The 25,913-nt window shown below is 45.9% G+C and overlaps 1 protein-coding gene and 1 long non-coding RNA gene across 13 annotated transcripts in view; one reads left to right on the top strand and one right to left on the bottom strand.

Annotated features, from left to right (window-relative positions):
* LOC102129261 (uncharacterized) overlaps positions 1-6,171 on the bottom strand; it is a 30,938-nt gene extending 24,767 nt beyond the window's left edge. For 8 of the 11 annotated variants that reach the window (XR_010581803.2, XR_010581801.2, XR_006693053.3 and 5 more), the window contains exons 1-3: positions 5,661-6,171; positions 5,293-5,357; positions 1,530-1,650 (exon numbers count right to left, since the gene is read on the bottom strand). This is a non-coding gene — a long non-coding RNA (uncharacterized lncRNA). Of the gene's footprint in view, positions 1-1,529; positions 1,651-5,167; positions 5,226-5,292; positions 5,358-5,660 lie in introns of all 11 variants that reach the window. The other 3 variants (XR_012425596.1, XR_012425597.1, XR_012425599.1) reach the window with 1 other exon arrangement.
* The window catches only part of LPO (lactoperoxidase), a 29,740-nt gene extending 5,252 nt beyond the window's left edge, over positions 1-24,488 (top strand). Inside the window, exons 3-13 of one of the 2 annotated variants that reach the window (XM_074019199.1) lie at positions 37-124; positions 3,843-4,003; positions 5,407-5,524; positions 5,914-6,043; positions 6,752-6,958; positions 8,519-8,843; positions 11,147-11,307; positions 21,052-21,304; positions 22,494-22,667; positions 23,702-23,939; positions 24,140-24,488. In XM_074019199.1, the coding sequence (XP_073875300.1) occupies positions 37-124; positions 3,843-4,003; positions 5,407-5,524; positions 5,914-6,043; positions 6,752-6,958; positions 8,519-8,843; positions 11,147-11,307; positions 21,052-21,304; positions 22,494-22,667; positions 23,702-23,939; positions 24,140-24,347 (2,063 nt within the window). In that variant the 3' untranslated portion in view covers positions 24,348-24,488. Of the gene's footprint in view, positions 1-36; positions 125-3,842; positions 4,004-5,406; positions 5,525-5,913; positions 6,692-6,751; positions 6,959-8,518; positions 8,844-11,146; positions 11,308-21,051; positions 21,305-22,493; positions 22,668-23,701; positions 23,940-24,139 lie in introns of those variants that run through there. The other variant, XM_045375082.3, reaches the window with a different exon arrangement.
* The last annotated feature ends 1,425 nt before the right edge of the window (positions 24,489-25,913 follow it).

The raw sequence follows: 25,913 nt of genomic DNA, 5'->3' as shown, positions 1-25,913 counted from the left end.
GACAACCTACTTCCTGCTCCCCTCTCCAACCCCAAGCACAGACCACCAGAACCTCTGCCATCTCCGATGCTGTGAGTCAGGCCAAGGTCCAAGTCAACAAGGCCTTCCTGGACTCCCGAACCAGGTACGTGAGACACACACACACACACACACACACACACACACACACACTCTTCCCTTCACAGGCTTCCTGTTCATGACAAGCACATCTAGGCCAGCCCCGATGAGCCAGTGAGGCGAACAATGATAAAACTTGCCTTTCCATCCTCCCAGCCTTCCAAGTACATGACAAGTAGGAGCAATAGCCCACATTCCTAAAGTCCCCAGCCTGTGCATCACCTGGAAGAAGACATCTAATCTAACCCTAGAAGGACCTTTTTTTTTTTTTTTTTTTTTTTGAGACAGAGTCTTGCTCTGTCGCCCAGGCTAGAGTGCAGTGGTGAGATCTCGGCTCACTGCAAGCTCCACCTCCCAGGTTCACACCATTCTCCTGCCTCAGCCTCCCGAGTAGCTGGGACTACAGGTGCCCGCCACCTCGCCTGGCTAATTTTTTTGTATTTTTAGTAGAGATGGGGTTTCACTGTGTTAGCCAGGATGGTCTCGATCTCCTGACCTCATGATCTGCCCGCCTCGACTTCCCAAAGTGCTGGCATTACAGGCGTGAACCACCGCACCTGGCCTAGAAGGACTTTCTTCCACGTGGCCCAATATTTTCTTGGGTCATGCATTCCAGAGTCCCAGAAAGCCTCTCAGTAAAAGTTCTTCATTCATCCAACTGATATTGACTAATTGAGGCCAGGTCCACCAGAAGCCAAATCCGAGCCCTGCATTCAGATGCAGGTGACATATTACACAAGTGCTCACAGGGAAGCTGTGACGGGGTGAAGAAGCAGCAGAAGCAAAGGGGGAGGTTGGACAAATAAAGTGACTTCAGGTCTAGCCTCAGCCTGACCCTACAGGGAAACCTGGAGCAGAAGTTGCTCCTCAGAGCCTGTCCCATCTTGGAGCAAGGGAGCAGAGCCCTCATCTGCCCACGTCAGTCAGACATGGCTGCAGGCTTGCAGGTGGCTGAGAGGTGTTGCGGCACACCTGTGGAATTCCCTGGCACCCCCAACCAGGCCCCTCCAGTGGCTCAGAAGCAGGCGCCCAACAAGGTTACTGGAGTGAGCTTGCAGCAGATGCACCCGTGGCAGCAAGGGGAAGAGCCCAGGGCCCACAGAGCACCCATAGAGTCAACCACCCTCCAATCCTGTGCAGGGGCAACGTGGGCGCCTTCCCTCAGGAAACGCATACTCCAGGGAAAAGGCAGACATTGAGAAAAAAATGTAACCTTATTCTTTCCTCTCGCTGTCCCTTTGCACTGGACCTGGGCCACCACTCACTCCTCCTTGGCCCTTGAATGAACTCTCAAGCCTTCAGATAACTTTTTTGGTGACTTAGATGATAAAACATGCTCTGGACACTTCTAGTCCCCAGACCAGGATTATCTCAGGAATTAAAATGTCAGCATAAGAAGATAAAGCCCAGACCTGTTCTCTTCCTTCAGCTCAGAACTGCTTGAGGCCTCTGGCGGGAGAAGAGAGTGCAGTCTCCTTCTCCCTCTTTCTGGGGCTCCTCCTTCCCAGCCTGGGTTTCTGCTCCTTGGTTAAGCTGAGGGAGGGAGGAAAAAGGGGTGGTGAGTCTACATCCCCTGAACAGCTCAGTCCTCAAGGGGCCGGAAGCTCTCTCTCTGTCTCCCCTTGGGTACTTCCCTGGTTTCAGAGAGAGATTCTGCTGCCAACTCTGTGATCTGGAAAATTCTCTGGCCAGTGACTCCCAGCTCTAACCCTCTCTGCCTGGGAGAATTGGGCCCACTCCTTCACCCCTCCCCACCCTGTCTTGGGGCAGGTCCCTTTTAAGCAGCCTCCAGAATACTAGCAGCTTCGCCCTGCTGTTGGGGCCGTGCAGATTCCGGATTCTGCACGGGGCTGCCCTGCCCCTCTCTCTGTGCTGTCAGGACACTGCTCTTCAGGCAAGTGTCAAACCCCAGCCAGTACTCCAGGACACACAGTCAAGCTCTCCTCCTAAGACCTTTCTCTCTAGAATTAAACTGGCAAAGGAGGAGCCTCATGGTGGTGGGAGGGAAGTGACCAGTATTTCTGCAAATGTCTCCAAAGGAAAATTCTCTCACCCTCCTCAAATTCATTCCCTTTATAGCCGCATGATGGGGGACAACATAAAAGCCACAAAACCGGGGTTCATACACCTCCTTTGCAAGTCCTGCACAGGCAAACCAGTACCTTGCTTTGAAATGTGGAGGAGCCCTTCCCCGCTTGTTAGTCCTTGGACTCAGGGGCCTCACAGAGACAGAACGAGTCACATTTAAACATTCTGTTACCCAAGTATACACACAGTGCAGTGACTCACAATTTATAAGGAAAATGAAGGAAATAAACAGGGCAAGGGATACCACTCTAGGCACAGGGATCAGGGAAGCCTGTTGGAGAATGGTAAAGAGCCACCCAGGCAGAGGGCATGGGGGTGGCGTTCCAGGTACTGCAACAGCATAGGGTCTGAGGCAGGAAAGCCCGTGGGGTGCTCAGGAAAAGGAAGGCCAGTGGAGGCAGGAGGCAAGGAAGATCACGCATAAGGTGAGAGCAGAGGTGTGTTGCCCCAGGGCAAGCCATTAGAACACTTGAATCAGCGGTGACACGGTCTGATTTTTATGCTAAAAACATCACTCCAGCAGCCCTGTGGAGAACGAATGGGAAGAGGACAGGAGTGGAAGTAAGAGCTGTCTAGATGGGAGAGGATGACGGCTAGGACTGGGGTAGAGACTGTGGAGATGGCAAAGAGGTCCTTCCAAGACCTGCCTGCCCCCAACAGAGCCCAACCCCAGGGCAGAGCAGGAGGTGAGTCCCTGGTGAATCTGTGTCCAGGCAGGGGAAGCATGCAGAGCCCGGGGCGGGGCGGGAAAGGAAGGAACATCTGGAACCTTGGATGGGATCTTACAGGCTAAGCCCATGGGGGCCCAGCAGCCTGCCTGCCTTTGTTCATGGTGTGAGGCAGGGACTCTAATACCTTGCAGGAACCCCTTGTGGGACCCGGCTGATGGTAACAGTGATGCTCGCACGTGCGAGTGTGTGCTCTCTGCAGATACAGCTCTGGGGGCTCTACATTCATTCCTCCCCAAAATCCTAGGAAGTACTGAATCAAACTGTAGAAAACAGCTATTTTCAAGGTCAAAAATGATGAAACAGCATGGTTCAACCTAAGGTTACTATCATTATTTTCATTATACCAATAAGGAAACTGAGTACAAAGAGTGTAAGTAATTTGCCTCAAAGGCACACAACTGGAAAGTGGCAGTCAGGAGCCAATCCCAGTCAGTCTATCCCAAAGTCCATACATAAGTCTCTGATGAGAGAAAACTGTGATTCCCAGTTCATAAATGAGGGGAAGTCACTCAGAGGTCATATAATTAAGCCAATCCTGGTGGAACCCAGATCCACCCCTGTGTCCGATCAGCTCTAAGCCCACTTTAGGCTAGCAGGGTCCAAGATAACTTTCTAAGATGATGAAATGTCCTCTATCTGCACTGTCCAACAGAGTCATCACTAACCACACCTGGCTATTGAGCACTTGAGGTGTGTCTAGTGCTGCTGAGGAACTGAATTTTTAATTTTCATTTTAATAAGTTTCAATTTAAATAGCCACATGTGGTTAGTGGCTACTGTAGTGGACAGTGCAGCAGCCTGGGTTATGAGGCCATGTTGTACACACATCCCCTCCCACCCCTCCAGCGGCCCCCAGCCCCCTTCCTACAGGGTCCAGTCCATGATCCCCATCTCCCTCTACTGTAGGCTAAAGACCGCCATGAGCTCTGAGACTCCCACCAGCCGACAGCTCTCAGAGTACCTCAAGCATGCCAAAGGCCGGACGCGTACAGCCATCCGCAACGGACAGGTGTGGGAGGAGTCTTTAAAGAGACTGGGGCAGAAGGCGTCCTTGACCAATGTCACAGGTACAGAAAACTCACCAGCCCTCTGTGGCAGGAAGGGGTCATCTCCCCACAGGAGAGAGCAGAGGCCACCCAAAGCTGCACTTCCTGTTGAGAGCTATCTACTCAGAGAAACACTCCCGTCTCTCCCTTCTTAGACCAGTAGACGAGACTGGCAGAGCAAGGAGGGGCTTAGAGGACAGCCAGGGCAATGCTCTTTTTGCAGAGGAAGGAACTGAGACCTAGCAAGCTCACATTGCCAACTCCAAGTGAGGGGACATTGGTGCTCTTTGTATAACACTATCTGTAAGGCCTCTGCCCAAAGGAAGTGCTAAAGTCAATAAACATGGGTTCCTTGTCCTAAACCACAGTGTCACCACTTCCTCTAGTAGAAGGGATATTTAAGCCACTTGTGTCAGGGGAATTTACTGGGATAATGTCACAGGAGCTAAGATTTCCATCTTGTTCTGGGTAAGATGGCGCTATCAGTAAATGAACTTAACTGATGGCTTGGTCATGGCCTCCTCCATCCCCTCCATTCTCACCCCCAACCAAATGCCACAGCCCACAGAGGGTCATGAGGAAGAGGTTTGGTCCTGACATGAGGAAGAGGCTGCAGGTTCTCCCTGGGAAAACATCAAGTGAGGGGGGAAACCTAGCCTAGGAGTTGGGCAAATTCCAAAGCTCCAAAAAAAGGAAACTGGGACAGGGTAAGAAGTACGAAGCACTTTGACCTCTGAAATCCAAAAGGTTCTGAGAGTTGAAATCCTGCCACCTTTCAGAGATGGCCCCCAAAGAAGCCCCCATGAGCCAGATTCCCTCACCTCCCTGTTCTTGCAGACGCCAGGGTGGATGAGGTATGCACATGAGGGTATGTGTTCTCCACTCTGTGCCCCCACTGAACCCTCTGATGCCTAAAGCCCCTCTACTCTGTCACTCCTCCCACAACCCCTGCCCCTCACTGAAAAATTACCTATCCCTTCCCAACATCTGTCCTCGCTATGTCCCTGCTCGCTTGGTACTTTAGATGTAAATGAAGCTTTAGAAGAAAGTGGTCTTATCACACTAACTCATGCTAACATATGCTTAACCTCCCAGGGGTATTTCCATTCTAAAAGAAAGATCTGTCAATTCAAATGAATCTGGACCTGGTATATCAGGAATTACTAGCAATTCTGGGAACATTACCAGTTACTCTGTGTGGCCTTGGGCAAGTCTCTTGAACACTGTAGTCTCATTTTCTTCCCTGTAAAATGGGAATAAAATTTATTACCTTAATGTGCTGTCAGATTAATTGAGAAACGCTTACTTACAACGGAATGCATTCCAAAACATGCAGGTTCACCTCTGGTCTCCATTTTCTGCCTCCCACGGGTGCCTGTGAATGGAAAAAGAACTCAGTCCCTTTGGAGTCCCTTCTGTTTCAGACCCCAGCCTGGACTTGACTTCGCTGTCTCTGGAGGTGGGCTGTGGTGCCCCTGCTCCCGTGGTGAGATGCGACCCGTGCAGCCCTTACCGCACCATTACCGGAGACTGCAACAACAGGTGGCAGGGCTTGGGGTGTGGGGACCGACCGTTCCAGCCACCCCGCCCCGCCCCTCCAAGACTTTTGCTCCTTGGGCACTCCAGGCAGATCTGCCACTGCCTTGCCCACCTGGGCTGGCGTTCCCACCTTCCCCACCTTCTCAAGATCGCGCATCTCCAGCCTTCTCCCGCTAGCCCACTGTGTGTCTCTGGAAGCGGCACCTTTCCCGGGGGCGGGGGAGCCCCGCGCCTTCAGGGGGTGGGCGCAGTTCAGAGACCGCACATTTGAGAGTCTCCCTTCTCTGCGTCCCCTCCGCCTCGAGCAGAGGCTCCTTCCCCCATGAGGTCCTGGGCTTATGAAGCCCCGGAGCCGGCCTGCAGAAGCTCAGCGAGGATTGTGCTGGTTTCAGGAGGAAGCCTGCTCTGGGCGCCGCCAACAGGGCTCTGGCGCGCTGGCTGCCCGCGGAGTACGAGGACGGGCTCTCCCTGCCCTTCGGCTGGACGCCGGGGAAGACGCGCAACGGCTTCCCTCTCCCGCTGGTGAGGGCAGGCCGGGCGGGGGTGAAGGATGGGAGTCAGAGGGGACGGGATGCTCGCAGGGAAAGGAGGAGGAGAAATCGGTGCGGGCAGCGGGGGTGCGCGATGGAGATCTGCACAGACCCCCATCTGCCGCTAGAGGGCAGCAGAGCTCGGAGCCCGGAGCTCAGCCACGTGGTGGTCACGTCCCGGTCGCCGCAGGCCAGATACCCTGGGGTCTCCCGGGCAGATGGCCTCCCTGCCCCATCCTGCTCGCGCTTACCCCAACCCTCGCTCCTGGAGTGCATCAGCTGTTGTTTGCCTGGAGGTCCTATTTGTTGGCCTTATGGGAGCTGGCAGCCCCTACCCAGAGCCCCTCTCTATTCCCGGACACCCGGCACCTCCGTAGCTCGTATTTCAGAGGCAGCCTGTCTTTGTTTTCCCTCTCTTAGTGGAAAGGGCACTGGCCTGGCAAGTCATCAAGTCATACGGATCTGGGTTCAATCCCATCCCTGTCCGTTTGTAGCAGCAGGACCTTGGAGAACTGACTTTACCTGTCCAGGATTCAATCTCCCCCTCTACAGAAGAGGCTAATGCCACTCACCTCACAAACTCCTTGTAGGGATTAAGTGTATTTGTAACATGGTAGGTAGTTAATGAGGTGTAGTTGCATCTGAATCCTCAAAGCACTTTTTCCTCTAATCTGCCCTCCCCTTCTGTCTCCATCTGTAGGCCCGGGAGGTATCTAACAAGATTGTTGGCTATCTGAATGAGGAGGGTGTTCTGGACCAAAACAGGTCCCTGTTCTTCATGCAGTGGGGTCAGATTGTAGATCACGACCTGGATTTTGCCCCTGACACCGAGCTGGGGAGTAGTGAGTACTCCAAAGCCCAGTGTGATGAGTACTGTATCCAGGGAGACAACTGCTTCCCCATCATGGTAAGGCCCTGCAGCTGGGCATCTCTGACTAGCTAGCCCCTTGCCCACCCTGATGTAGCAGACATTCCCAGCTCATCAGCTAGGATCTCTGGATAGATCATGGATACTGATTTGGTAGTTTCCCAAGCCTCACTCATTCATTTATTCAGTAAACAGACATTGACCACCCCATACCAGGCAATGCACTAAATGCTGAGGATTCCAAAGGGAACAGGACACTGCTCCAGCTCTCAAGAACAAAGGGCCAGCGTGGGAATTGGACAAGTAAACTACTGATAGCAGAATGGGAACACTGGCGAAGGTTGTCTACATCCCCGACCTAGCAGCATTGGTAACACCTGGGAGCTTATCAGAAATGTAAAATCTCAGTTGGGAGAGGTGGCCTACGCCTGTAATCCCAGCACTTTGGGAGGCTGAGGTGGACAGATCACCTGAGGTCAAGAGTTTGAGACCAGCCTGGCCAACATGGTGAAACCCCGTCTCTACTAAAAATACAAAAATTAGCCTGGCGTGGTGGTACATGCCTGTAATCCCAGCTACTCATGAGGTTGAGGCAGGAGAACTGCTTGAAACTGGGAGGCAGAGCTTGCAGTGAGCCGAGATCCCGCCACTGCACTCCAGCCTGGGTGACAGAGAGAGACTCCATATCAAAACATAAAAAAGAAAAAAAAAAAAAAAAAAAAGAGATGCAAAATCTCAAGTCTCACCCAAGATGTTAGGAAATAGATTCTACATTTTTACCAAGATCCCCAGAGATTCATTTTATGCATGTTAAAGTTTATGCTGCCGTACATCATTGTAGAGGATGACTTCAACTCCACTCAGAAGGACCTGAAACCTGGATGAATATGAGTGAGCAGCAGGGATTTGTAGGAATTTCCATCTGGAAGGGAGAGGAGCTTGCAGCAATGCATCTTTTCCTATTATTCGTGGGTGTTACAGTTGGAGAGTCATTTATTCACTCACAGAATAAATCGAGGCTATGTGCTGTGGTATAAAGAGCATAAACTGTGGAATGAAGCCAATGATCTGAATCCTACATCTTTCCCTTCCAGTGTGTAAGTTCTTAGGTAACTTACTTAACTTTTCTGAGCCCCAGTTTTCTCATCTATAAAATGGAACTGAATTGTCCACCTTACAGGGCTTTTTCGAGGACTGAGGTGAGTTAAAGTATGCATAATTCCTGGCACACAGTAAGCCCAAAATAAATACATGGCAGCTGTTGTTAGTAGTAATTATTAACAAATCTGTTCCCACCTCATGTCCTGCTTTCCTGTCCAGGGAGCTCAGGACTCCCTCCCCACCAAAAATTTGGAGTCCTCACTGTGAGGACTGAATGATTACCCTCAGCTCTTTCACACCACAGGATGTAATGAACTTCAGGATATTATGAGCCCAGGGTGAGTAATGTCAGCAAGAAGTGTCTGGGGTCAGTGTCCAGTACCAGGGTCCCAGGAAGGCACCATCAGCATCTTTGCATCCAGACTTGCCCTGGGGAGAGGTTGCCAGGGCCCAGCTGTTCCACCCCTGCCCAGTCACTTCTGCCCAATCTCTCTGCAGTTCCCACCCAATGACCCCAAGGCGAGGACTCAAGGGAAATGCATGCCTTTCTTCCGAGCTGGATTTGTCTGCCCCACTCCACCCTACAAGTCCCTGGCCCGAGAGCAGATCAATGCCCTGACTTCCTTCCTGGATGCCAGCTTTGTGTACAGCTCCGAGCCAAGCCTGGCCAGCCGCCTCCGCAACCTCAGCAGCCCCCTGGGCCTCATGGCTGTCAACCAGGAGGTCTCAGACCATGGGCTACCCTACCTACCCTATGACAGCAAGAAGCCAAGCCCCTGTGAGTTCATCAACACCACAGCCCGTGTGCCCTGCTTCCTGGCAGGTGAGTCTCTAGCCTGGGAACAGAAGGGCCCAAGGACAAGGGGATTATCCAGGGAAGCTTTACCACTGCCCCCTTCTTGTCATCTTTCTGAAAAATGCACACTGAGCCATCGCTGTCCCTAGCCAGGTCCCGGTCCAGGACTAGCAGAAAGGCCCAGATGAATAAAGAATTCAAGAACATGTATTCACTGTAAAACAACATCAGGAAGTCCAGAAAAGTAACAAAGAAAATAAATAGAAAGTACCAGGCCTGGTGGCTCATGCCTGTAATTCCAGCACTTTGGGAGGCCGAGGTGGGCAGATCATGAGGTCAGGAGATCGAGACCATGCTGGTTAACACGGTGAAACCCCATCTCTTCTAAAAATACAAAAAATTAGCCGGGCGTGGTGGCGGGCGCCTGTAGTCCCAGCTACTTGGAAGGCTGACATAGAAGAATCACTTGAGCCCAGGAGGCGGAGCTTGCAGTGAACCGAGATCGCCCCACTGCACTCCAGCCTGGGCGACAGAGTGAGACTCCGTCTCAAAAAAAAAAAAGAAAAAAAAGAAAAAAAAAAATTCACACAATCCCACTACCCACCAATAATCACATTAACATTTTAATGCTTATTTTCCAGTGTTTTTCCTATCACAGATACAGTTCTACATTGTTTTCAATAATTGGGTCCTACTATAAATAATGCTCCAAAACCTGACGTCTTCACTTAATCTACTTCATGCCATTAACTGTTCTTCTATGACATGGTTTTTAATGGCTGCCTAGCATTGCATGACACATATTACCATCATTCATTTTCTCAACCCTACTTGGGGGTTATTTCCAGTTTTTCTGTGTTTTGTTGCTGCTGTTTAGGTAAGGAATATCTTCACTGATAAATCTTTGTTCTCATTTTTGATACATTTATTAAGATAATTTCCCAGAAGAGGAAGTTCTAGATGAAGAGGAATGTATATTTTTAAAGCTTTTTATAACCTGGGCACAAAACCCCCACTCATACAGCCTGTGCACGACCAAAGCCCTGCCAATTCTGTTCATTCCAGGTGCCCTCCTGGTCCTCTCTGTTTCCGGCTTCTAGAGGCCATCTCACCCTCAAACATCCTCTCTCTTAGGACAAACCCCCTGGCCACCCTGACATTGCAGAAGGCCAGCTCATAGGCCAAGATACCTTTATAGATGTTTTGGATTTTGCGTTCACATATACTCCACATCAATCCAGACACAAAACTGAGTTCTTTTTTGTTCTTCATAAAAATATGCACTGACACCAAGAATTTGCAATTTTAAATAGACTTTCCTGGCCTGGTGCAGTGGCTCACGCCTGTAATCCCAACACTTTGGGAGGCTTAGGTGGGAGGATTGCTTGAGACTACAAGTTCAAGACCAGCCTGGGCAATATAGCAAGACCCCTGTCTCTACAATAAATTTAAAAACTAGCAACACATCGTGGCACATGCCTGTAGTCCCAGCTATTCTGGAGGCTGAAGCAGGAGGATCACTTGAGCCCAGGAGGTTGAGGCTGCAGTTAGCCAAGATGATGCCATTGCACTCCAGCCTGGACAACAGAGCAAGACTGTCCAGATAGATAGATAGATAGATAGATAGATAGATAGATAGATAGATAGATAATGATAGATAGATAGGTAGATAGATAGATAATAGATAGATAGATAGATAGATAGATAGATAGATAGATAGATAGATAGATAATAGATAGACTCCCCTAAAGATTAGCGGGCACAGGGAGAAGTTCCTTATTCCCTTATGAGACACCTGGTCTTTGGCCATTTAACTGCTCCTCCATCCTTACTCCTCTCTCCCTCCCACTATAGACCCCCATCTCCAGATTATTCTCCCTTTATTACCCAGAGGAACTCAGCCCTACCCAAGCTCCTCACCTCAAACCTGCATTCCTAAAACCTTCAAAGTTGCTCTGTGAAGTAAAAAGCTCCTCATTCATTCGAAGCCCCCCTTCCTAGAAGGCAATTGGGTTATAATTAGCAAAATGTTACTGTGTAGTGTGTCACCACTAGCCTTTGTCACAGTCCTCATTCTCATGTTCATAGGTAAGAAGACTGAGGCTCAGAAGTGTTAAGTAACTTGTCCAAGGTCACACAGCTAAAAAGTGTGTATATAGAACTGAGAGTCAAACCTATGATTCAGCACCCCCTCCCCATCCCTCTCCACCTGACAGGAAGGAGAGCTTGTTGATGGGGGGGTCCTGTGGGGCACCATCATTTCTTTGTGCAGGTTACTGGGTCCTGGGGCTGTTAGGGAGAATCTGCCTTCCTGTCTTCTGGGCTTTCAGGAGATTCTCGAGCTTCAGAGCATATTCTGCTGGCCACGTCCCACACCCTCTTTCTCCGCGAGCATAACCGGCTGGCCAGGGAACTAAAGAGACTCAACCCTCAGTGGGATGGAGAGAAGCTCTACCAGGAAGCCCGGAAAATCCTGGGAGCCTTCGTGCAGGTAGGGAGGCCCAGGAGCACTGTCATCCCGACCCACCTGGCTCCCACTCCTGACTCTGCCCTCTGCTTACTGCTGCGCCTCCGGCTCCCTCTTCTGTTCCCACACCGTTTCCCCGGCCTCTCTGCTGCTTCTCTCCTGTTGTCTCATCCTTTGAAATCCCCCTCCTTTCATTTCTTCAGCTTCTCTGTCTCAAAATGAATCTCTGGATTGGGAGTGTTGGAAAGTCAATTGTGCGTTGGTCCCTTCAGTGTGCCTGCCCGGTGCCATCACTGGACTGTAGGCTCCTTCACTCCCGGGACTGCTACACCGCAGTGATTTGGGTTATTTTGATTTGATTGTCTTCCTTTTTAATTGTCTACATCTAAGCCCGTCTCATGGGCATACTCAACAGATATTGTTGATTGGCTGATCAACTAACTAGAAGAGACAAAGTTGATGTGTTGATGTTAACCATGCATATATTTTTTTAAACATTTTATTTTGAAATAATTATAGATTCTAACATATTGCAACAGGAGGGGGGTTTCAAAGGATGAGACAATAGGAGAGAAGCAGCAGAGAGGCCGGGGGAAACAGAGGTTTGGGAAGAGAAAAGGTAGCTGGAGGCGCAACAGCGAGCAGAGGGCAGAGCCAGGAGTGGGAGCCAGGTGGGCCCCGGTGGCAGGGCTTTTGGGCCTCCCTCCCTGCAGATGATTAGATTCTAAGAATTATACAGGAATCTTAAAAAATATACAAGGAGGTCCCATGCACCCCTCACCCGGTCTCCTCCAGTGCTAATGTCTTACATAACCAAGATACAGTGGCAAAACCAGGAAGTTAACATTCATATAAACCATAGAGCTTACTCAGATCTCACCAGTTATAAATGTAATCATCTCTGTGTGTGTGTGTCTGCACAGCTCTATGCAGTTTTATCACATATGTAGCTTCAAGTAACCACCACAATAAAGACTCTTAACTGTACTGTCCCCCCAAAACTCCCTCATGCTATCTCTTCATAGCCACATCCATCCTCACCCCTTTATCCGTAACCCCTGGCAACCACTGATCTGTTCTTCATCTCTATAATTATGTTATTTCACAGATGTTATATATATGGAATTATGCGACATGTGTCCATCTGAGATGGGCTTTTTTCATTAAGCACAGTATCTTTGAGGTTCATCCATGCTGTTGTGTATATCAGTAGTTCATTCCTTTTTGTTGCTGAGTAGTATTCCATGGTATGAATGAACTACAGTTTGTTTAACCATTCAACTTTTGAAGGGCATTTGGATAGTTTGCAGTTTGAGATTGTTATGAAAAAAGCTACTATAAACATTCAAACATAAGTTTCTACATGAAAATAAATGTTTATTTCTTTGAGATACATGCCTAAGAGTGCAATTGTTAGGTCACATGCTAAGTCCATTTTTAGGGTTTTTTAAAAATTGTTTAATGTTTTTAATTTTGTGGGTACATAGTAAGCGTCTATATGTATGGGGTACATTGCATGGTTTGATAAGGGCATACAATGTGAAATAAGCACTTCATGAAGAATGGGGTATCCCGCCGGGTGCGGTGGCTCATGCCTGTAATCCCAGCACTTTGGGAGGCCGAGGTGGGCAGATCATGAGGTCAAGAGATCGAGACCATCCTGGCCAACATGGTGAAACCTCATCTCTACTAAAATACAAAAATTAGCTGGGCGTGGTGGCACGTGCCTGTAGTCCCAGCTACTCAGGAAGCTGAGGCAGAAGAATCGCTTGAACCCAGGAGGTGGAGGTTGCAGTGAGCCAGGATCGCACCACTGCACTCCAGCCTGGGCAACAGAGTGAGACTCCATTTCAAAAAAAAAAAAAGAGTTATCCATCCTTCCAGGCATTTATACATTGAGTTGCAAACAATCCAGTTACACTCTTATTTTAAAATGTACAATTAAGTTATTCTTAACTATAGTCACACTGTTGTGCTATCAACTAGTAGGTCTTACTCTTTTATTTATTTATTTATTTTTAATTTTTTTTTTTTTGAGACAGTCTTGCTCTGTCGCCCAGGCTTCCTTAGCCTCCTGAGTAGCTGGGGTTACAGGCGCCTGCCACAATGTCCTGCTGATTTTTGTATTTTTAGTAGAGATGGGGTTTCACCATGTTGGCCAGGCTGGTCTTGAACTCCTGACCTCAAGTGATCCACCCACCTCGGCCTCCCAAAGTGCTGGGATTACAGGCATGAGCCACAGCGCCCAGCCATCATTGTATTTTTTGGTACCCACTAATCATCTCCACCTCCACCCCCCACAGCCCCTCACTACCCTTGCCGGCCTCTAGTAACCATCTTTCTACTTTCTATGTCCATGAGTTTAATTGTTTTGATATTTAAATCCCACAAATAAGTGAGAACATGCCATGTTTGTCTTTCTGTGCCTGGCATATTTCACATAACATAATGATTTCCACTTCCATCCATGTTGTTGCAATTGACTAGATTTCATTCTTTTTTATGGCTGAATAGTACACTATTGTGTATATGTATCATATTTTCTTTATCCATTCATCTGTTGATGGACACGAGTTGCTTTCAAATCTTAGCTATTGTAAATAGTGCTGTAACAAACATAAGAGTGCGGATATCGCTTTGATATGCTGATTTTATTTCTTTTGGGTATACACCCAGTAGTGAGATTGCTGGATCATATGGCAGCTCAATTTTTAGTTTTCTGAGGAATCTCCAAACTGTTCTCCATAGTGGTTGTACTAATTTACATTCCTGCCAACAGTGTACAAGGATTCCCTGTTCTCCACATTCTTGCCAGCATTTGTTATTGCCTGTCTTCTTTATATAAGTTATTTTAACTGGGGTGACATAATATCTCATTGTAGTTTTGATTTGCATTTCTCTGATGATCAGTGATGTTGAGCATCTTTTCATATGCCTGTTTGCCATTTGTATGTTTTCTTTTGAGAAATGTCTATTCAAATCTTTTCCTATCTTTTGATTGGATTATTAGATTTTTTTTCCTATAGAGTTGTTTGAGCTTCTTATATATTCTGGTTATTAATCCCTTGTCAGAAGGGTAGTTTGCAAATATCAATATTTTCTCCCATTCCATTGTCTCTTCACTTTGTTGATTGTATCCTTTGTTGTGCAGCAGCTTTTTAACTTGGTGTGATCCCATTTGTCCATTTTTGCTTTGGTGGCCTATGCTTGTGGAATAGTGCTCAAGAAATTTTTGCCTAGACCAATGTCCTGGAGACTTTCCCCAATGTTTTCTTGTAGTAGTTTCACAGTTTGAGGTCTTAGATTTGTCTTTAATCCATTTTGATTTGATTTTTATATATGGGTAAAAGATAGGGATCTAGTTTTATTCTCCCACATGTGAATATCCAGTTTTCCCAGGACCATTTATTGAAAAGGCTGTCTTTTCCCCAGTATATGTTCTTGGCATCTTTGTTGAAAGTGAGTTCACCATAGGTGTGTGGATTTGTTTCTGGGTTCTCTATTCTGTTACATTGGTCTCTGTGTCTGTTTCTATGCCAGTACCATGCTGTTTTGGTTACTATAGCTCTGTAGTATAACTTGAAGTCAGGTAATGTGATTCCTCCAGTTTTGTCCTTTTTGCTTAGCATAGCTTTGGCTACTCTGAGTCTTCTACTTTTAATTTTAAAAGGAACTGCCAAACCATTTTTTAGAGTGGCTGTACCATTTTACATTCCTATCAGCAATGTATGCATGATCCAATTTCTTAGCGTCCTGGTGGTGTCATCACCATTTTTTGTTTTATCCTTTCTGATAGGTGTGTAGTAATAGCTCATTGTTTTAATTTGCATTTCTCTAATGGCTAGTAATGTTGAACATCTTTTCCTGTGCTCATTTGCCACTTCTGTATCCTCTTCAATAAAATACTTGTTCATATATTTTGGCTATTTTCAAACTGGACTATTTGAATTGTAATGTTGAGTTCTGAGAGTTCTTTATGTATTCTAGACACAAGTCCTTTGTCAGATATGTGATTTGCAGAGATTTTCTCCCAGTCTATAATTTGGTGGGCTTTTTGTTTCATCCTCTTAAGAAGGTCTTTTGTAGAGCAAAACCTTTTAATTTTAATGAAGTCCTTTTAACCAAATTTTCCTTTCCTGGATTGTGCATGCGGTGTCAAGTCTCAGGACTTTTCTCCTAGTCCTAGGTCCCAAAGACTTTCTCCTGCTTTTTCCTTCTAGAAGTTTTATAGTTTTATGCTTTACATTTAAGTCTATGATCCATTTTGGGTAAATTTTTTGCATAAAGTGTGAGGTTTAGGTCAAGATGCTTTTTTTATTTTTTCTGGCCTATGGATGTCAGATTGCTCCAGCACCACTTATTGAAAGGCTATTGTTTCTCCATTGAATTGCTTTTGTTTCTTTGGCAAAAATTATTTGGGCATATTTACATGGATCTATTTCTGGGTTGTCTATTCTCTTCCACTGGTTTGCACGTATGTCTGTTCCTCTACCAATACCACAGTGCTCAATTACTGTAGCTATCCAGTCAGCCTTAAAACACTTTATTCTTCTTTTTCAAAATTGTTTTGGATATTCTAGGATCTTTCCCTTTCCATACATATTATTAAGTAAGTTTGTGTATGTCTACCAAAAAACCTTACTGAAATTTTGATAGGAATTGCATTAAAACTATATATAAATTTAGGGAGAGTTGACATCTTTACAATGTTGAGTTTTCCAATCCATAAACTCAGTATGTCTCCCCAATCTTTAGATTTTTTTATTTCTTTAATCAATATTTTGTAGTTTTATCACACAGATTCTGTACATGTTTTGTTAGATTTATACCTCAGCATTTCATTTTCGTTTTGTTTTGTTTTGAGACAGAATCTCGCTCTGTCACCAGGCTGGAGTGCAGTGACGCGATCTCGGCTCACTGCAACCTCCCAGGGTCAAGTGATTCTCCTGCTTCAGTCTCCTGAGTAGCTGGGATTACAGCCGCCTGTCACCAAGCCCAGCTAATTTCTGTATTTTTAGTAGAGATGGGGTTTCACCATCTCTGAGGCCAGGATGGTCTCAATCTCGACCTCATGATCCGCCCACCTCAGCCTCCCCAAGTGCTGAGATTACAGGCGTGAGCCACCGCACCCAGTCCAGTATTTCATTTTCTTTGGAGGAATTATAAATGGTATTACAGCTTTATTGCAGTTTCTACTTATTTTATCAGTGTATGAAAATATAATTTATTTTTTTTATGTGTTGATTTTGTATCCTGTGACCTTGCTAAACTCAATTAGTTCTAGGCATTCTGCTAGAGATTGCTTGCATTTTCTACACAGGTAATCATGTAATATGCCAATAAAGACAGTTGTATTTCTTATTTTCTAATCTATATGATTTTTCTTCCTTTTTCTTGCCTTATTACGTGTCAATTCCTAGAACTTCCTAGTGGCTCAAACTTCCAATAATATATTAAATGCACATAGTAAGAAAGCAGGCATCCTTGTCTTCCCAATCAAGAAAGTATTCAATCTTTCACCATTAAGTATAATATTAGTTATAAATGTTTTGTAGTTGCCCTTTATGAGATTGAGGAAGTTCTGCTCCATTCCTAGTGTACTGAGAGTTTTTATCATGAATAGATGTTGAACTTTATCAGATGGTTTTTCTGCATCAATTGATAGGATCGTATGATTTTTATCCTTTAGACTATTCTGCTTGCTTTGGATTTATTTTGCTCTTCTTTTTTGAGTTTCTTGAAGTAGAAACTTAGATGACTGATTTGCAATCTTTTCTATTTTCTAATGTATTTAGTGCTATAACGTTCCCTCTTAGCACTGAGTTGACTGCCTCCCACAAATTTTGATATATTGCGTTTTCATTTTCATTTGTATGTATTTTTTAAATTTCCTTTCAGACTTCATCTTTAACCTATGTATAATTTAGAAGTGTGTTATTTAATTTCCAAGTGTTTGTAGATTTTCTTGTTGCCTTCCTGTTATTGATTTCTAGTTTGATTCCATCATGATCAGAAACTATACTCTGTATGATTTCAATTATTTTAAATTTGTTAAGATTTGTTTTATAAAACCCTGCTGTGGACTATCTTGATGACTATTCTATGAGTTCTTAAAAATAATGTGTATCTTGCTGTTGTTGAATGCAATGTTCTGTAAATGTCGATTGGATCTGTTGGTTGATGGTGCTATTCAGTTCTGTACTCCAGCTAATTTTCTGTCTAGTAATTCTCCCATTTACTAAGAGTCAGGTGTTGAAATCCCTCGCTATAAATGAGAATTTGCCTATTTCTTCTTCCAGTCCTGTCAGGTTTTGCTTCATGTATTTTAAAGCTTTAAAGCTCTGTTGTTTGATCCGTATCATTTAGGATTGCTTCATCTTCTTGATGGATAGATCCTTTTCTCATTATGTAATTTCCACTTTTGTCCTCTGAAGTCAATTTTATCTGATATTAATATAGTCACCCCTGCTTTTAAAAATGGATGTCTCCATGATCTTTCTTATTCCGTCAATTTCAACCTACCTATGTCATTATGTTTGAAGTGAGTTTCTTTTAGACAGCATATTGTTGGGTCACTTAAAAAAAAAAGGAAAAGAAATATACTCTCCCAATCTCTGACCTTTAGTAATCATTACTTTTAAATTATCTTTAAAGTAATTATTAACATGTTAGGTATTAAATTTCCCATATCTCTCATTTTATTATTTGTTTTCTGTTTGTTCCTTCTGTTTCTTGTTCCTCTAATATTGCTTTTCTTGCCTTCCTGTGGGTTAATTGAACATTTTTTAAAGGTCCAGTTGATCACATATTGCTTTGTATAATTTTCTTAGTGGTTGTTCTCAGGATAGATAGGTAGACAGATATAGAAATAAAGATAGAGATAGAGATATGGATTTACGACGTATCAACCTATTGGTGTCGTGCTTTATCATTTCAAGTGACATGTAGAAAACCTACTTCCATTTGGTCCCTTCACCTTCCCCACTTTTGAAATATAATTGTCTGAAGCATTTCTTCTACGTACATTTTATACCACATCAGATGGTGCGTCAACCATAAAATATAATGAAAAAAAATCATGAGGTGGAAAAGAGTTTATGTTTACTTCTATTTTTACCCATTACATTGTTCTTCTTTCCTTTCTGAGGGTCCTTTCCTTCTTCTGTTACCGTTCTTCGTGTTTAGAGAGTTTTCTTTAGCCATTGTTTAAGGATAGGTCTGTGTGCAGCAAATTCTCTGAGTCTTCCTTTGTGTGAGAACGTCTTTATTTCCTCTTTATTCCTGAAGAATCATTTCACCAGCTATTGGATTCAGGGTTGACAGATTTTGCCTTTCAGCACATGAAAAATGTGGCACCACTTCCTCTGGCTTCCATGGTTTCAGATGAGAACTTCACTGATATTTGTTTTTTTGTTTTGTTTTGTTTTGTTTTTGTTTCTTTGAGACGGAGTCTCACTCTGTCACCCAGGCTGGAGTGCGGTGGTGACATCTCAGCTCACTGCAACCTCCGCCTCCCGGGCTCAAGCGATTCTCTTGCGTCAGCCTCCCGCATAGCTGGGATTACAGATGCACACCACCACACCTGGATAATTCTTTTTGTATTTTTAGTAGAGACAGGATTTTGCCATGTTGGCAAGGCTGGTCTCAAACTCCTGACCTCAGGTGATCCACCCAACTCGGCCTCCCAAAGTGCTGGGATTGCAGGCGTGAGTCACTGCGCCCAGCCATTTACCATTATTTGAATTGGTGTTTCTTTATAGGTACTGTGTCATTTCTCTTTGACTATTTTAATACTTTATGTTTAGTTTTCAGAAATTTAATTATATGCCTTGGAGTGAATTTCACTATGTTTATCCTGTTTGGGATTCATTCATCTTCTTGAATCTGTAAATGTGTGCCTCTCACCAATTTTGAGAAATTTTCAGGCATTATTTATTCAAATGCTTTTTCAGTTTCACCCCCTTTCTCCTCTATTTCTGGGACTCCATTGATAAGAATGCCAGATCTTTTGTTACGGTCTCACAGAACCCGGAGGCTCTGGTTTGTTTGAGCAATTTTTAAAGTCTATTTTCTTTCTGTTGTTCAGATTGAGTAAATTCTGTTGATCTGTCTCCAATTCTATCCTCTGTCATTCCCACTCTGTTACTGAGTCTATTCAAGCTTTTTAAAAATTTCAGTTAGTGTATTTTCAGTTCTGTAATTTTGATTTGTTTCTTTTTTATAATTTCTATTTCTTTGCTGTGATATTGTATTTGTTTCAGGATAATCTGTAATTAATTATTGAAGCATTTTTATAATGGCTGCCTTTAAATTTTTTATTAGATAATTATAGCATGTGATTCATGTCAGCCTTGGCATCAGTTGATTGTCCTTTTTACTCAAAACGTGGCATTTCTGGTTCTTGGTATTATGAGTGATTTTCATTTGTATCTTAGACATTTTGGTTACTATATTAGGAGACCCTTGATCCTATTTAAATTTTCTATTTTAGGCCAGGCACAGTGGCTCACACCTGTCATTCCAGCACTTTGGGAGGCCCAGGCGGGTGGATCACCTGAGGTCGGGAGTTCAAGACCAGCTTGGCTAACATGGTGAAATCCCGTCTCTACTAAAAATACAAAAATTAGCAGGGCTTGGTGGCATGCAGCTGTAGTCTCAGCTAGTTGGGGGTGCTGAGGCAAGATCACTTAAACATGGGAGGTCAAGGCTACAGTGAGCCAAGATGGCACCACTGCATTCCAGCCTGGGTGACAAAGTGAGACCCTGTCAAAAAAAAAAAAAGAAAGAAAGAAAAAAGCACTTCTATTTTAGCACATAGTTACCCTGTTTAGATTTAGCATGTAGGTTCTGGACTGCTTTTGTGGGCTTTAGGTCCACCAAACCTTAGTTTCCTAAGCCTTGCAATGCTATTCTTGTCTACTTCACTCTTTTGGTGTTTGGGGGCTTCCCACTCAATCCCTGCTGGTGCTGTCTGCAAGGCAGGAAAGTACTTCCCTGACTGCCTGCTGTTGCTGAGCAACCTTCTAGGGGAACAGGAACTACTGCACCTGAGCTCCTTATGGCACTGGGTTAAGAGCAAAGAGACACAGGGCTTCACTGTGAAAGCTAGACAGAAACGTGGAAAACGTGAAGTGAAAAAGCAGAATGCACAGGTATGCATTCTGTAGGATTGTAACTATGTAAAAGTGGGTAACATATAGGCAAAGACTACAAGAATAAAAATTAATATAATTATTAGGTTATGCGGAGGCATTTTTCTTTTCCGAAGATTTTTTATTTGTGTTAGTTCATTGTGTTTTTATGTAAAAGAAAACCAGAAACCAGTCTTTCCATTCTGCTGTATTTCTTTCAGAACTGGAGACTGGATGAACTTTCCTCAGTTGCTCCTGAATCATTCCTGTGGTTTATCATTCCTTTTGCCCTGACATTGTTACATTAAAGTGACACACAAAGACTGTCACTTTAGCATCAAGGTCATAAACTTAGTGCAAAGATGACAAAGAGAGTATGTTTCATATGCCAAATTTAAATGACTGATTAGTAGAGCCTATGCTGAGACAAATCGTAAGAGATCAACAGAAAAAATGTCATGATTGATTAGCAATGTCTACTATGGTCATAGGAATGGGAACTGGGCACATATGCTATCCATTTGCCATCCTTGATTTTCAACAGCTCATCACTCTTGGCTGCAGCTCTTTCACAGCTCCCTCTGCAGAGGTTTCAGCCTTCTTACACCATTTCCTCTTGATTTTATTCTCCCTCCAGATTATCACCTTTAGGGACTACCTACCCATTTTGCTAGGTGACCACATGCAGAAGTGGATACCCCCATATCAAGGCTACAATGAATCTGTGGATCCCAGAATTTCCAATGTCTTCACCTTCGCCTTCCGCTTTGGCCATTTGGAGGTCCCCTCTTCTGTGTTCCGCCTGGATGAGAATTATCAGCCATGGGGGCCAGAACCAGAACTCCCTCTCCACACCCTCTTCTTCAACACTTGGAGGATGGTCAAAGATGGTATGCCCTTTCAGGGAAGTGCTGTCACCTTGGTCTCCCACTATGCAGTTTATTGTAGGGAAACTTCTCTTGGAAGTCAGATTCCAAGCACTTTTACATGACCTTGGGCGAGTGAATTCACCTCACTGAGCCTCAGTTTCCTCATTTATAAAATGGGGACAATAATAGCACCCATCCACAAGGCTATGCAAAACATTAAATGAGATATACATGTGGAGCACCCTACAATGGTTCCTGGCACACAGGAGGTGACCAATAAGTATTAGTTATTCTTTCTTTCCTCTTGGCTTCTAAGGTGACTGGGATTTCCCTACTTCCTTCCCCTGCCGTAGGCTTCTCTGACTCCTACAGAAAGAGTTCATGGATTTGGTAAATACATTGCTCTTTTATCTCCTCTAGAGTTTTTTACTTCATAGAGGTGCCAGAGGTTGGACCCAACTTTCCTTTATCCCTAGGCTATGTTGTGTTGAAATTAACTTTACTTAAAGCCTAACAAGTCAAGGCCATTTCCTTGAGATTTATGCAGCCTTTTCCCATTATGCAATGTTCCTCAGCAGAACATATGGAAGAAAAAGCTGACTCCATGAACTAGAGCTTTAAAAATATCTTTTTTTTTTTTTTTTTTTTTTTTTTTTTGAGACAGGGTCTCATTCTGTCATCCAGGCTGGAGTGCAATGGCACAATCTCGGCTCACTGCAGCCTTGAACTCCTGGGCTCACGTGATCCTCCTCCCTCAGCCTCCCTTGTAGCTGGGACTACAAGTCACACACCCTCATACCCGGCCAATTTTTTTGCCTTCTTTTTAGAGACAGGGTTTTGCCATGTTGTCCAGGCTGATCCCAAACTCCTGGGCTCAAGCAATCTTCCCACCTTGGCCTCCCAAAGTGTTGGGATTGCAGGCATGAGCCACCATGCATGGCCAAAAAATATCTCAATGTTTATAGTCATGCCATCATCGCATGAATGCCCCTTTCTGCCCACCCCCAGAGTAGAAAATCTGGATGCCCCTGTCTCCCTGAGCATACCCTTCAGGCTGCACTGTGCTCTTCTCTCCCTCCTTCCAGCCTGGGATGTCCAGCTGACCCGCATTCAACCAAGAGAAAATGTCTGGTGGAGGCACAGGCAAGCCATGGATGATGTTCCCACCCTACCCCCATCCTAAGCATGGCTTCTGGGTCTCCCTTGACAGGTGGAATTGATCCTCTGGTGCGGGGCCTGCTGGCCAAGAAATCCAAGCTGATGAAACAGAATAAAATGATGACTGGAGAGCTGCGCAACAAGCTTTTCCAGCCAACTCACAGGATCCATGGCTTTGACCTGGCTGCCATCAACACACAGCGTTGCCGGGACCATGGGCAACCTGGTGAGTGGGTCTGAAGTCTGGCCTGCGCCGGGGAAATTTTAGCTAACTTCCTAGGGCTCCTGGAGACTCTCTTCTATAACCCTGAGGATCTGATCATCAGATCAATTCTGAAACAAAAGTCAGGCCAGTTTTTTTGTTTGGTTTTTTTTTGTTGTTTTTTTTTTTAGACAGGGTCTTGCTCTGTTGCCCAGGCTAGAGTACAGTGGTGCGATCATAGCTCACAGTAGCCTCAAACTCCTAGCTTCAAGTAATCCTCCTGCTTAAGACTACCAAGTAGGTGGGACTACAGGTGTGCCACATGCCCAGCCTTTTTTTTTTTTTTAATATAGACATAGTCTTGCTATTTTGCCCAGGCTGGTCTCGAACTCCTGGCCTCAAACAATCTCCCACCTTGGCCTCCCAAAGCACTGAAATTACAGGTGCAAGCCACCATGTCCAGCCCCAGGCCATTTCTAAAACCCACTTTGTTTCTCTATGAAGCAGAATCTTCCATTTCCCCTAATGCAGAGAAAAGAGGATATATCTGGTACTATCTTGGCATTCCTTAAATGAAAAAGAGATCACCAACTAACTTTAAAAACAGTTTAAAAGCCCTAAAAACATTAAGAAAACAGTAGAGAGAAACCAGTGACTATTGGACCTTTCTTTTGTCCCCATGAAAGGCAATTTAATTAAGAACCAGACTGCCTGAGTTCAAATCCCACCTATGTCATTTACTAGTTACAGGACTTTGGGCAAATTAGTTAACATTTCTGTTCTTCAGTTACATATTTGCACAGTGCTTAGAATGGTGCCTGGACTCATAGTAAGTACCACATAGGTTTCACGATTACTTAGTGGTTACATAGGACTTAACCAACTAGCCCCTTCAAGATTGAAGTGCAAATAAAAAACAATGGATTGCCTCCTTCCCCATCCCAAAGGCTATAGGACCAGACTTTCCAGGGCTGATAGAGCTGGAGTGGACATGGCTCCAAAGGGGGCTGTGAACAGGAAGTCCCTGGGATGAGACAGCCTCAGCCTCTCCAACCTAGGGTACAATTCCTGGAGAGCCTTCTGCGACCTCTCACAGCCGCAGACACTAGAGGAGTTGAACACAGTGCTGAAGAACAAGATGCTGGCCAAGAAGTTACTGGGTCTCTACGGGACCCCTGACAACATCGACATCTGGATAGGGGCCATTGCTGAGCCGCTGGTGGAAAGGGGTCGGGTGGGGCTTCTCCTGGCCTGCCTCTTGGGCAAGCAGTTCCAGCAGATCCGCGATGGAGACAGGCAAGTGCGTCCTCAGCCAGGGAGGGAAGGGCAGGTCCCTTCTCCAAGAGGGGTATCCCAATGTCCTGCATGAGCACTGATTCCAGATCTCAGCGTGAGTAGGGCTTTTCATGGTTCCTGTGACCCTTTCCTTCCCCTGTGACAGGGTGGGGAGGGGCCAGCGGCCAGACTGTGGAGCGACTCTACTTCTATCTCTGCAGGTTCTGGTGGGAAAACCCTGGGGTCTTCACGAAGGAGCAGAAGGACTCTTTACGGAAAATGTCCTTCTCACGCCTTGTCTGTGACAACACCCGCATCACCAAGGTCCCACGGGACCCATTCCGGGCCAACAGCTACCCCTATGACTTCGTGGATTGCTCAGCCATTGACAAGCTGGACCTGTCACCCTGGGCCTCAGTGAAGAATTAGGGGCCTGGGCTCCAATACAGCCTGCGCTGCACAGGAAAGTTTCCTGTGGTCCACACGGTCATTTCAAGCAAGTTCAATGATCTGGTCCCTTAGAGCTCCACACCCAAGTCCCAGCCCTTCTTTGCAGCTGGGCTTCTCTACACCCCTGGGTGAACAGCTTGCTCAGGCCCCAGGGTGGCTGCCTCAGCCCGCCCAGCTCTTATACTCAGCTCCTGCGGCTTCTCCTTTCTGTCAAGACTTAGCCCCTCTGAGGTGCGCTTCTGCTCCAGCTTGCTGGATGTTACCTGTCCTCTTCCCTCCACAAGTCTTGGCCCTTGACCTTTATCTTTCCTCCTGTCCTCTCACCTAGATTGTAAGCTCCCTAGTCCAGGATGTCAGCCTGCCTCCGAGGGTTCCCCGTGGCACCTAGCACGGTGCACAGCACATTAGAAGTGCTCAAAAACACCTGATGACTGACTAAAGATGCAAAGCGGACTTTGGAATCACTGCCAAATAAGTAACTAGATGTTTATAGGCCATACACGTCTTACCACTGAGATGGTGCGTGTATGGGTCTTGGGGTAAGAGGGGATGGTTTGGTGGGATTTCTAAGAGCTCTCAAAGAAAGGGGAGGGGCAGGGGGCTCCTGGGGAAAAGAAGCACTGGCTGTGGAGTAGCAAGAGAGAGGGCGTGGGGGGGATGGTAGGTGGCGGTGCCAAGGGATAAAACAGGAAGGAAAACCAAGCCTGGGTCCCCCACAGCTGAAGCTAATATCACTTCCAGTGGCCCTTCTGAGAAATACTCTCTTCTAGAGTGATCCTTGGATCCTGTGATGTCTCTGAAGGAGCACTTCCAGAACATTCCTTGAGCTTCTGCCCAATACATATTCATATGTTCTTCTTTTAAAATGACCCCCTGGGAAAGATTAGCCCAACCAGGGCCTCCAGATCCCCTGACTGGTGGGATGGGAGTGGGAGACACCCAGTCATCCTGTGGGAAGAGCCCAGGAGCCAGATGACCTCGACTGCAGCCTGGCACTGCCCCCCACTTCTTCAAGGCCTCAGACAAGTTGCTTCACCCCTCTGAGCAGCCCTCTCCTCATCGTGGAAATGAGGACAAGCAGTATTTATGCTGCTGCTTACCATGGTGAGGTCCTAACATTACCAAGGGCCCCTTGAGTACATTAGACTCCACCATCCTACACCACTTCCGGCCCCTCCCCACACTTGAGAAGGAAGGGGAGAGGGAGGGAGTCCTCCAATCAGATGCAGGGTTCAAGCTCCAGGCAAGACTACTAGGGAAATACACTCCTTCCCCTCCCTCAGTGCTGGCCCTGTTCTCTGGGCCCAGCCATCTGCTCTCACTGCTCCAGGGGCCATGTGCACCATGAGTGAGAAGGAGTCCACTGTCTTGAGGGCCTCTGAACCCCTGTGCCAGGCTGCCAGGATGCAGGATGCAGAGGCCCCTCTCGTCGGGAAAGGGCCTGCCTCCTCACCAGGTCCCTGCACTTTCTCTCCTACCACACAGCATTTTGTCCCCTCCACTTCCTAGCCCCTGGCACGGGCCTGACACAGAGTGAACACATAG

Source organism: Macaca fascicularis, chromosome 16, assembly GCF_037993035.2.
Source record: "Macaca fascicularis isolate 582-1 chromosome 16, T2T-MFA8v1.1".
NCBI lineage: Eukaryota > Metazoa > Chordata > Mammalia > Primates > Cercopithecidae > Macaca > Macaca fascicularis.
This window is presented reverse-complemented; position numbering and strand designations above follow the sequence as displayed.